Source organism: Oryctolagus cuniculus, chromosome 12 (genome assembly GCF_964237555.1).
Source record: "Oryctolagus cuniculus chromosome 12, mOryCun1.1, whole genome shotgun sequence".
NCBI lineage: Eukaryota > Metazoa > Chordata > Mammalia > Lagomorpha > Leporidae > Oryctolagus > Oryctolagus cuniculus.
Genome location: NC_091443.1, coordinates 9,083,524 through 9,096,273, shown reverse-complemented (window position 1 = coordinate 9,096,273; position 12,750 = coordinate 9,083,524). Strand labels below are relative to the sequence as shown.

The 12,750-nt window shown below is 48.1% G+C and overlaps 1 protein-coding gene across 5 annotated transcripts in view; it reads right to left on the bottom strand.

Moving 5' to 3' along the window:
• The window catches only part of LRRC28 (leucine rich repeat containing 28), a 141,699-nt gene that overhangs the window by 30,695 nt on the left and 98,254 nt on the right, over nt 1-12,750 (bottom strand). For all 5 annotated transcript variants that reach the window (XM_051822972.2, XM_051822974.2, XM_070053501.1 and 2 more), the window contains one exon: nt 2,712-2,814. In XM_051822972.2, coding sequence (XP_051678932.1) covers nt 2,712-2,814 — 103 coding nt within the window. The remainder of the gene's footprint in view (nt 1-2,711; nt 2,815-12,750) is intronic.

The window sequence follows — 12,750 nt, the reverse complement described above, 5'->3', positions numbered from 1 at the left end:
AATAACTCTTGACAAATGCATCAACATTTAAGGGGGATGAGCTAACTTTGTTCGCATTTGTATGGAATACCCAAGATAATTCCGTGAGACTTCTGAGAGTTGTTGAAATTATGCATCATTTATTATGCAATTTTAATATATTTTATGCGCCATTCTCTATTTCCCCCTCTGTGATGCAAAACTGAATATATATCTTTTAGATACTATCCATGGCCCTAAAGCCTGTATCCATTTTCCTCTGCCGTTGCTCCAATTCTCCCAAGATCTTTAACCTAAAAGGTATCGCAGCTGTCAGTGACAGCGCGGCAGCAGCAGAGGCTGCGTGTCCTTGTGTGTGTGCCTGCGCTGGGCTAAAGCAGCGTGTCAGAGCAGTGGAGGACCAGGCGAGCTGACCCCTCAGCTCTCGGTTAAGTATCTCCTTAGAGAGAACCAGCACCGAGTAAGAGTCACTTACTGTTCACCAACTCCCTGGCTAGCGTAGCAGGTCCACAGGGCAGGCGCTCCATTGTTTGCCCATCAGTGTAGGCCCAGGGTCCAGCACGGAGAGCAGAGCGGTTGCTCAACGCTCAGCGCATGCTCACTCACGGAACTGAGCCAGAAGTCCGTGCAGAATCCTGGAGCACACTCTCTAGGCTTCAAGCCGCGGGTAAGCAGTAAGCACCACCACTCTGACTTGGTGCAGGGAGTCCCTTTCACATTGCAACAGATGAGGGACAGAAAACAGGGCACTCGTAATTCTGTTGCCAAGACTGGAGCAGTCACTATGTCCTAAGAATCTGAATAAATATTGTCACAGAAATTCTACATAAATAAGTATCTTTTTTTTTTTTTTTTTTTTTTTTTTTTTGGTGCAAAATAGGTTGGCTAAGCTTTTAGTGAGCTTTAGTAGGCCTAGGAATGTAATGACCAAAGTGCCTTCTGAGTTCTGAGTTAAACCAACAGACTAAAAAAAACCCTAAATACTGAAAAAACAACACAAAACAACCCCCCCCCCCCAGAAGCCAAAAACCAAAAACCATGCCTCTGGGATCACAGGTCACTGGGGATCACTGTTTATGCCCTCACTGCTACTAATACTAGAATACTGGTTGTTTGATACTATCCTGTTAGTAACAACTTTATTTATTTTTTAGTACTATCAAAAGACAGCAGTGACAAACGTAAACGACTAGCTAATACTTTGTTTTCCCCCACGATTTATTGCCTCAAAGATCTGGAGTGCCCATAAAATTCACTGGCACCACTGGACACCAAGGCACAGCTTAGACCCTCTCTCCCTACTCAGCAGACAGACCCTCCTGGCAGTCAGTGACGTGCACATCTGAACATTCAAGTACGAGTGCTTCATCTTCAACAGAAGCTGCCCTGGAGCGCAGCTGAGACTTAGCGCACATCTCAGGCCGCCCCTGGAGGCTCTGGTGTGGGAAAAGCGCCTTCCGCTTTGGGGATGGTTGCATCATGCCGTGCAGCTTGGTGACCGAGGGCATTTTAGTCACCACTTGCGAGAAATCAGGTACCACTCCTTTAGAAGCTCACTGGGATGACGACTGACTGGTGGCACAGCTATGGACAAATCACTAGGCTAAAACGTCGCACGTTCTGCCACCTCTCCCTCACAGAGGGTTCTGGAGTAAATCACTCAGCTCGGATTTCATCAGCCCCTACAGGCACTGAACTCACCTCAGGCTTTCCCAAGATGATGACCGTATAATGTTCCCTGTGGGGAGTCCTGCTCCCAGGACTGCGCTCTCTGGAGCAGCTCCAGCTCACTGCCTGCCTCCTGGAGCCAGGCGGCTGGGGAACAGCTGTTTTCCTCGTACAAACCCCTTGCCACATCACACAGCATGAATGCTTGGGATCAGAAAGGGAGAGTCAGTCCAGTTATGTCGCCTCTGGTGCTCCCCTGGCTGCGGTCAGCAATGGATCTCACGGCCCAGTGGTGCTGTCTTGCTCTCTGCCCACTCTGGGAAGTACTCTGAGGTGGTCGGTCCCACTGCTGTGCAGGGAGAAGCTGACCCTATCTTTTTGGAAGTCCACTAAGAAGGAAAGACTACTGCCCCAGTTCAGAGTTTAGAAGATGCTCATTTCTCATGCATTAAAACATATCTTTTGGTCGCTAAGGTCACAACTTATATCTAAAGACTATCTCGAGTGTTGCGTGCTTAACACTTCCAATTGGTAAAATCCTGGATACTGGGGTTGTTACTGCAGCAAAACTGCCATTCAATGGAGTTCAGAGAAACAAAATCTTTAAGTTAACATTACTTCTTCCTTCTGTGACGGACACTACTGAGTTTATAATGGTATGTCTGGCAGGATATATTTATATATATATATAAATATGTTTTGGATATATATATTATACATATACATCTAAAACATATATATTATATATTACATATGTCATCACATCATACACTTAAAATGTGCATAATTTTGTCAAGCATAATTCAAAAAAGCTGGAAAAAAATCTTTATTTCCATAGTAAAAACAACACGGACTCATTTTTCTTTTGACTAGCAAATAAAAGTCAACTGATAGACTGAACCCACTGCTTACTAACTGAATCCAACATACAATACTCTAAATCACTTGCCTAATATTCTGAGTTTCCATGCATATTTGGCTTAGCATATTAAGGTCAAAGACAGAACAGAGTGATTGAAAGCGACTCGTCTATTTTTGAGTCCACAATGTGAGAGCAGCCTTACCCACTGCACCCGATGACTTTATTGTACAGATAGGACGGCAAGCCTTTTAGGTGAACGTTGTTATCCACGTACACGTACTGGAGTTCTCGGGAACGACCTAAATCTGGACCAGAAAGGAAAGAGCTGTAATTCTATGAAGAGGCACAATTACAATGTGAAAAATAAAGGTGAACACAGAAGATTACACACATTCCAAATTTTATGTTCTGGAAGAAAAAAAATGTGGATTCAATTCCCAGTGTGAAATTATGTCAGCTGCACTATTAAGTCCTGTTTCAGAAAACATGATTGCAGAAAAATTACTTAACCAACTTTGATCTTCTAAACTATAAGATAAGTGTGAGAACAAACTGTCTCTATCAAAAGCCTGCAAAGCGTGCAAGAAAAACACCCGCTGAGAACCATCTGAGGGGGCTGGGCAGAGCGCTTCTCCGGGGCTGTGCACGTCGCGTCTGCTTCACCTGAGCCATCTGGAGCAGCCCTGCCTGACCCTTCGTTCTTTATCCAAATATTCCTTACCTAGTCCCAGAGATGTGGCCTTCTCTCCAGCATACCTTGTCTCTGAAGATGGTTGTAACCAGTCATGCTCTAAACGCAGTCCTCTCCAACTTATGAGAAATCTACCTCCATTTACCTAATGCCTGCCTTTGGGGCTAAGCCAATGACGACCCGCTCACTGTATAAGGATAAATGGGAATCTGCTGTCATGGACACATACGTCCTGACTAGAATGGGACCACCCGGGAACATTTCTCAAGACTCATTCCAAATTGCTGGGCTGGAGTCTCCTGGGCCTGGGCCATTCAAATTCTGCCCCGAATAAACCTAATATTGACCTCCACATAGTCTGTTTACTTCCATGGACAACTGGGACTAGGACGTTATTACACTTTCTTTCTGCATAAACCAATGACATTTTATAGACTTCAATTTCAGCATACAGTTTGCTGTTGGCCATTTACTTTCATTTTTTTCCATGGGAAATGTTATACAACGCCGCGACGAGCTTAGCTCTGCCCTTGACAAAGACTGCTTGGCCTCTCTCTATTGCAGCTCCTCAACCTCCCCTCGGCCCATCTGTGCACCCCCTGTAAAATTCAGTGTCAGCAAGGACCGGCCACCCTCAGTTTCTTTTCTTTTCTTTTTTTGACAGGCAGAGTGGACAGTGAGAGAGAGAGACAGGGAGAAAGGTCTTCCTTTTGCTGTTGGTTCACCCTCTAATGGCCAGTGCACCATGCTGATCTGGCAGGAGCCAGGTGCTTCTCCTGGTCTCCCATGCGGGTGCAGGGCCTAAGCACTTGGGCCATCCTCCACTGCACTCTCGGGCCACAGCACAGAGCTGGCCTGGAAGAGGGGCAACCGGGACAGAATCCGGCACCCCGACTGGGACTAGAACCTGGGGTGCTGGCGCTGCAGGCGGAGGGTTAGCCTAGTGAGCCATGGCGCCAGCCCGCCCTCAGTTTCTGATCACATCTGACACCCAATCAGGCTGCTCGTCCCCTACCATCCCATCCTGCAGGTGATGTCTGACACCCGACAGGCCCTGGCCTGTCTTCAGGAAGAATCCAGTTAGGTCAGGCTAGCCAGGGCCCTCCTCATCCTGACACTTCCGTTGGTCATTCTCCATTCCCTGACCCCCAGCCTTCACCCTGGCTGCCAGTGCCCACTTGCCCATGCTGTACTCAGAGCTGGCTCAATCTCTCCCCACTGCAGGGGTCCCTGTACCTGCCACAGTGGTCCTGGATACAGTCTTCCTTGGCGTCTTTAACAAGCATCCCTTTAATGTCTTATATCAAGGTGTCCTGTGCCCAGCTCCCCTGGGGCTGAGGGGCCAGGCAGGTCCAGGAGTGGACAGATCTACCCCCTGGCTGCAGGGGCGGGAAGAGTGAGGCAGAACCCAACTCCCAGGCCCAAGGACGTGTGAAGGTGGGGTTGACATTAACTGCGGGCCACAGAGCAGGATTTATGGTCTAAAATGAGAAGGTGGCAAAGGGGCCACGAAGAAGGCTGCAACAGGAAGAGGTGTGCCCGGAAAGGGGTCCCCAGGGCCATCTCCAGCCAGCACGGGCAGCAGGGAGACTTCCAAGTGTCTGCCCAGGAATGTTTACCTCCTCTCCTTTCCGTGCCTAGCCCTCATGGAGCCTGTCGCACGGGCACCTTACAGAGCCCTCTCCGCCTTATCAACCTCTGAGGGGTCTTCCAGGGCTCTGCGTGTGGACACAGAAAGCAGGCGGAAGGAGACCAGCTCACCCGTGACTTTCCTCTGTTTCGGAAAGACCAAGGCCTAGGCAGCTACATCGGGAGGGCCTCAGATGCACTGACACTCAAATGGTAATTCCTCTCCCCATTAGGGACCCTGCTGGCCCCGTGCTATGCCCTGGGGATCCAGATATGAATGTCAATATGCACAGATGTGAACCCAGACACGGAACACAGCTGTAACACAATACGGTCCTTGCCATTTGAGAGGCTAATGGTTCACAGATGGCTTCTGGATGATGGTCACGGAAAGCAGGGGGAGGGTAAAGGAAGGCTGGGCTGAGGAGGGGCTCCTGTGGGGCAGGAGGGGGAGTGAGACACCACACCCGTCTCCGCTGCTCTTCCAGTCACAGTGGTCCCGCCCAGGACCAGCCCTGGAGCAAGTCACCACAAGGAGCCCAGGTTGAGAGCACTGGGAACACACAACAAAAGGAGAAGGGGCACCTCTGGGAGGAAAAGGAATTCCTGGGTTACAGGCTAGAGGCACCTTTTCCAGCCGGCACACAGGCGGCAAAAATGGCAGGTGTGATTTCAGAGCCCAGGTCACGGAAGGCACAGGGCTTCCTCTCTGTTTGCTCGCTCCTCTAACATCAGGCGGCCTGGAGGAGGCAACTTCCTTGTCAGGAGCACCCGGCGCCTCCTGGCCCTGGGAATGAGGCATCCTGGAAGCAGCTTCCAGCGCCAGCTCAAGCCTTCAAATGCGTGTTGTTGAGACGGTGTGAATAACCTTGCTCCTCCTCGACATTCTGCTCACTAATTTCTGCATCCACCAATGGATCTCGCCTGCAACATTACAGGGTGACTACCTCGCGGCGACTTTCTATCATCTTCCTTCTGGCTGCATTTAATTAGTGGGACTCCTGCAAGAACAGCTGTCACCCTGTCTCTCATGTGCATAAATGATCTTGTCCAGTGTGGATTCATGGCTATTTAACTGTAAGGGAGGACAAGTGAAACCCCAGCACTAGCTTTATTTACTTCACTGGCTAAAGCATTTCCATTTTGGCCAGCAGGTGCTGCTTCAGGGTGGCTCTCATGGTGGGATGGGCGTTTGGTGTAGCAGTTAAAGACGCTGCTTGGGATGCCCACGTCCCACGTCAGAGTGTCTGGGTTTGAGTTCCGACTCCACTTCCAACTCCAGCTTCCTGCGAACCACATCCTGGGAGACATGAGTCCCTGACACTCACATGGAAGACAGGGACTGAGTTCCAGGCTCCCAACTTCTCTTTGGCCTGGCCCAGTCCTGGCTGTTGCAGGGCTGTCTGTCTCTCTGCCATTCCAATAAGAAAAATTTCAAAACAACAGCAACAGAGTACTCGTACTTTTTTGAGCCGTTCTTGACTTTCTGGTGCCATAAAATTTTCCAGGATGAGCTTATACTTTCCATGCCAAAGCCCCGAAATCAACCACTTCTCTAAGGAATGCTTGTCCTTTTATTGGAGTAAGGTGTGTATGTGTCTGTTTTGTTATTTGAAAGGCTAAGTGACAGAAAGAGAGGAAGAGACACAGAGATAGAGATAGATAGAGAGAGAGAGAGAGAGAGCGAGAGAGAGAGAGACTACCTTCCCTCTGCTGGTTCACCTCCAGATGCCTGCAACAGTCAGGGCTGGGCCAGGCTGGAGCCAGGAGCCTGGAGCTCCTTTTGGCTCTCCCAGGTGGGTGGCAGGAACCTCTCATCATCGTCTGCCTGCCTGGTGTGCCAGCAGGAAGCTGGACTGGAAAAGTTGGCAAGACTTGAACCCAGGCACTCCCACATCGGATTGTGGGCCACCCACTGGCAGCTTAACCTGCTGTGGCACACACCTGCCCCTGGAGTTTGGTGTTTAAAAACCATGATTTGAGCGCCAGATGTGCTCATGACTACTGGGGTGCCATCACTTCAAGGACCTGAGACCTCAGGACATGCAGGCACACTCACCCACACGTGCATGCATGTCATTGTTGGCGGTGTGCCTTCAGCACAGGTTCCTACAAGAGGGCCTGTCAGGTCTAGGGTAAGTGCAAGTGTTGCCCAAATTCCCTCCAAGTGGTTACACCAACTTGCATTCCTTCCAGCAATGCATGAAGCAGCTGCTTCACCACAGAGAATAAGAGCTGCTGTCATATTTAGAAATTTTCGCCTTCCTGATAGTGAGAAGCGCTATCTCAGCATTGTTTCATGTTTGTATAAATTTGAACGTTTTAAAAACTTGTCTGAGTAGCATGTTCACATGTACACACACACACACAAACACAGAGCCACATTTAAGAACTGTCTGTTCAAATCGTTTTCCTGATCTTTTCTACCAAGTTTTTGGTGTTCTTCATTTTGCCGAGTCCTTCACGTATTAGGAATGTTGGCCCCAGGTCTGTGGTTTATGTTGCAAATATGTCCCGTCAGTTGTCATTTGACTTTGTGGGTGGCATTTGTCATGCCAAAAATTTTAAAGTCCTTTTGCATTCAGATTTCTCAATCTTTTCTTTTATTACCTCTGGATGGAAACCTCTCCCTCTGATACTCAAACTTAAAACAGAATTCGCCCATGTTTCCTCCTAGTGCTTACATGGCGTCTTATTTATATGTACAGTCAGACCCTGGATCCACATGGAATCTACTCTTAAATACGGAATAAAGTATACAGCTAATCATCTGTCTTTCCAAATGGTGGATCCAGCCGTCTCAGCATCACTCATGAGCTCTTTAATCTTTATCCCCTGACACCAAAAAGAAAAACAAGGCCTCAAAGAGAAAAAATATCATGAAGTGCATATACATGTTCCAGAAGAGAAAAACTGCATTATTTCCTCAAGCTAGAAACAGGTAGAAAGCGGAGGAGAGGCATGTCATGGGAAAGCACCCCTCTGGGGCGAGCAGGCCTGCGTGTCTGTCCTTTCTCCGAGCCGGTCACATGGCAGGGCCTCGGTCCGCTCACTCACTCACGGCGTGGCCCACGTTGCGCCCCGACCTTACCACGCTGGAAGGGTCGCTGAATGTGAAAGCAGTCTGTGAAACCTGAATCACTATCCAATACGTTCTTTAAGCAGAACACAGAATTGGCAAAATATTGTGTACTGCCACTTTAGTAAATGAAAAAGCTATACATTCATAAAACATGAATGGGAAAAATACAAGTACCAGAACCCACTTGCAATGGCAAAGGCCTCAAAATCACACTTGGGGGTTGGTGTTGTGGCATATAGGGTAAAGCCGTCCCCTGCAGTGCTGGCATCCCATATGGGTGCCAGCTGAGTTCCACTGCTCCACTTCCAATCAATTCTCAGCTAATGTGTCTGGGAAGGCAGTGGGACAAGATGGCCCAAGTACTTAGGTCCCTGCATGTATGTGGGAGAACTGGAATAGGCTCCTGCTCCGTGCTTTGGTCTGGCCCAGCCTTAGCTGTTGCAGTCATGTGGGGAGTGAACCAGCAGATGAAAGACCTCTGTCTCTCCTGTGATTTTCAAATAAATAAAAATAAATCTTAAAAAAAGAAAACACTAGGAATTCCTCTTCTAAATGTCATACCTCTTTCTCCAATAGGCATATGAATCCTTAAATCACAAATGGAAATCTGTTGACTTGAAAAAAATTTTAGAGTATTTTTTTTAAAAAAATGAAATGGCACTGATGAAATGCAAATGATTTCTGGTCTTAGTTTGCTTTGCAGAGCCTGCAGGGAGCTCAGGGAAGAACTCCTGGCTTGGGTTCACTCAGCCGTAGAGAGTACAGCATAACTGAGAGAGCAAGAGCAGAGAGGCTGGACCCCTTGTTCTTGCTAGACCGTGTAGCCTTAGTTTGTCATCTATATAATGGGGAGAACAAAGCTGACTCTAAGCTTAGCGGGAATCACTAACAGAGCACGGAGGTTATCAAGCAGAATGCCTGGCACACAGCCCTCTCCAGTGGATAGCAGTAATTCTCATCCTTACTAGTCAGGTCACACTTGAACTAGGGCCTACAGGAGACGTCCAATTAAGAGAGAATTCTCCTTGGCTTGCAGCAAAGGGTACTAACACTTTTCTACACTTTAGTTGCATAGAAAAGAGCTAGAGGCAACAGTTAGAGACAGGGATTTGTCCCTTAAGCCAAGGACACAAAATGGGACATGGGGGAGGATGCACCTCTCCCCTCTAACATATGGCAAAAGAGCCATGGAAAGGGAGGAGACAGGCACAGCTCATTTCAGTCAGCTGACAGCTGACACTGGCTGCTTCTTACACAGTTCAGTCTTCCCTCCTACCCTAGTTTTATAGGAAATAAAGGAAGAGTCAAGGATTTTAACATGCTGTTTGGTTCAGATGGCAATTTAAGTTTTCAACAGTCCAGGGAATTTGGTTTGCACCTCCTGACCACTCTGTTTAGGGACTGCATTTTCTCACAGAAGCTATAATGGTATGAGTACTTCTATATTAAAGCTGAATGAAAACCAGTACCAGCTGTGTCTAAATCTATTCTACATTAGCCCAATGCCACGTGGGACTGAGTATTTAACACTGACATTTCAGCTTTCCAAATAACAGTCTGACACAGAGTGGGGAGGGCAGTACTGAAATCACAGGAAAGAGCAAGCTCTGGTGTCAGTACTGAGAGGAGAGAAAATGCTGCTTCCTTTTCCCAGTGGGAAACAACACCTGTATCTCATAGACAACACCTACACCTACAGGCAATACCTACACCCACAGGCAACACCTATACCTCATTAACACCTAAGCACCACGGACAAAACCTGCATCCCACAGGCAACACCTACACCACACAGACAACACCTACACCCCAAAGACAACATCTACACCTCACTGGAAACATCTACACCTCACAGGCAACATCTACATCCCACAGGCAACACCTGCATCCCACAGGCAACACCTGCACCTCACAGACAACACCTACACCCCAAAGACAACATCTACACCTCACTGGAAACATCTACACCTCACTGGCAACAGCTATACCCCACAGGCAACACCTGCACCCCACAGGCAACACATACACCCACAGGCAACACCTACACCCCACAGGCAACACCTGCATCCCACAGGCAACACCTGCATCCCACAGGCAACACCTGCACCTCACAGACAACACCTACACCCCAAAGACAACATCTACACCTCACTGGAAACATCTACACCTCACTGGCAACAGCTATACCCCACAGGCAACACCTGCACCCCACAGGCAACACATACACCCACAGGCAGCACCTACACCCCACAGGCAACACCTGCATCCCACAGGCAACACCTGCACCTCACAGACAACACCTACACCCCAAAGACAACATCTACACCTCACTGGAAACATCTACACCTCACTGGCAACAGCTATACCCCACAGGCAACACCTGCATCCCATAGGCAACACCTACACCCTACAGGCAACACCTGCATCCCACAGGCAACACCTACACCCCACAGGCAACACCTGCACCCCAGCTATACTTCACAGACCCCTTACAAAGATGAAACAATGTATACAGTGCCAAGCTTGATTCCCTGCAAAAACAACTGGTGCTTGATACATCTTAGCGTTGACCTCCCCCTCGGGAATACAGAGACCACAGAGCACAGAGGGAAGCCGACAGCTCTGTGGTTTTCGCTGACACAGCACAGCCTGCTGGTGAAGTCGAGACAGGGAAAGGCAGGGCGAGGCGCAGGCTGTGAAGGCGGCCTGTCAGGAGGCAAGCCCTGGCACACGCCCCAAGCGCAGCCCACAGCAGCTTAATCACAGAGAGGCTGCGATGAATGCCTGCTGAGTGGAAAAGCATTGAGATGCTTCTTACATTCTTAACAGAAAATTTTAATCCGATAATTAACTTTGGAAGAGATCGTTCATCTACGAGCTAATGAGGCGGTCTGTTTTCTTCTATTAATGTTAATGGACTAATATCACGCAAAAAACTAAGGGATTACATTTTTAAATGTTCTTTGTTAAAATGTTCAGTGTGTAAAATTTATAAAGCACAGAAGCTGTCCATCTGCATGGATGCTAAAACTATAAAGAACTTTTTCATGCAGCTTTTTAAATACTACACTGTGCCTAAAATATTTCCACTTTTCCTTCCAGACTCACAGATCAAAGTTTGTTACTTGGAAATTAGCAAAAACTAGGGAGTCTTGCACACACTCCAATTCCTTCTCCTGTGTTCTCCAATCTCAGGGCCTGGCATGTGCAGTCCACATGGCTGAGGAGGGAACAAAAACCTGCTGTGTGTTCGGGCTATTGCTTGTCTACCACACTGAAAAAGCAAGCATGGGGGGACAGGCAGCCAGGGCAGAACAGGATCTGTGTTTACTGCGCTCTGGCCATGGTGAGACTCACTTATTTTATCAAAAGGTGAATGATGTATTCTTTTCCATGAAATGAAGGGGTAATAAAAAACCACAGCATCAAAGCAGCAGACCAAGAGAGGCTGTCTGGACTGCTCATCCACGTAAAACCAACGCTCACCGCTGAGCAGTCAGAGATGTTCTGAGTCACAATTACAGCACTTTTAATTACTACAAAATGCGGATTCTTCACAATGATTTCAGAGTAATTTGACATGTATTCCAAAGTAATTTTAAAACTACTTTAAATTATGTACATGACACCTTTTATAAGAACACTTCAACCACTTTTTTTTAGACATGAATGTTTTCAAGTGCTAGCTTCAAGAAATAAACACACACACACACACACACACACATACCCGTGCATATATGCCATTAAATCTTTTCCAGATTTAATAGTCTTTCTGATCTATTCAGCTTTTCAAAATACAATTTCAAAGTGAAGTACAATTCAATAAGACACTTTCTATAGAGTAGCTCATCAACAACTGCTAGATTGATACATTGATGGCAGTGAATTTGAATAGCTGATGGTTTCCTTTGCTGTTGGCTTAAAAATCACGCTTGAGGGGCCAGCACTGTGGTGTAGCAGGTAGAGGTGCTGCCTGCAGTACTGATCCCATGCAGGCACCAGTTTGAGTGCCAGCTGCTCTACTTCCGATCCAGCTCCCTACTGATGCACCTGGGAGAGCAGCGGCAGATGGCCCAAGTGCTTGAGCCCCTGCACCCACATGGGAGACCCAGAAGAAACTCCTGGCTCCTGGCTTCAATCATCCTAGCTCCAGCCCCTGTGGCCATCTGAGGAGTGAACCAGCAGATGGAAGACCTCTCTCTCTCTCTCTGTGCAACTCTGCCTTTCAAATAAATGAATGAATCTTTTTTTTTTTTTTAAATCAGGCTTGAGCATCCCTGTTTCTGCTGTAAGGTCAGGTAACAGAGAGACGACAAGCAGTGGGCTGGGCGGGCACTACCCGAGACGCTTGGGGCGCAAAGACGAAGACTCCCAGGCCCCACCCGTTCTCATATTGACTGTATGCTTACGGAGTGCTTATGAGTGACATGTATTTTAGATGGAACTTCTTTCATTCGCATAACTGGGCTATGAAGTTGTTGACATTAACCCACTGCTGGGACAGACTACGTAATCTTCCTCAAGCCAAGATCACACAAGGTTGAAATGGTAGGGCTGGGATCTAAAGGCACACTACCACCGTGAGAGTCAGGTGGCCTGCCCAACACATCACTTCCCCAGGAGCAGGGCACTCCCATGTCGCACAGTGAGGGAGGGGCCCACCGAGCAGGATACATGCATGCTGGGGTACAAGAGGGCTGGCGCCTTGCCCAGGGCATCCAGGTGTGATGCCAAGGGTGGAGTTTTGATGGGAACATCGCCAAGGAGACAGGTGATGCACCAGGTGTGTCTTTGCTTCCTTTAAAAGACCAGAAAGCAGTGGGCCAGTCCCGACTGGCA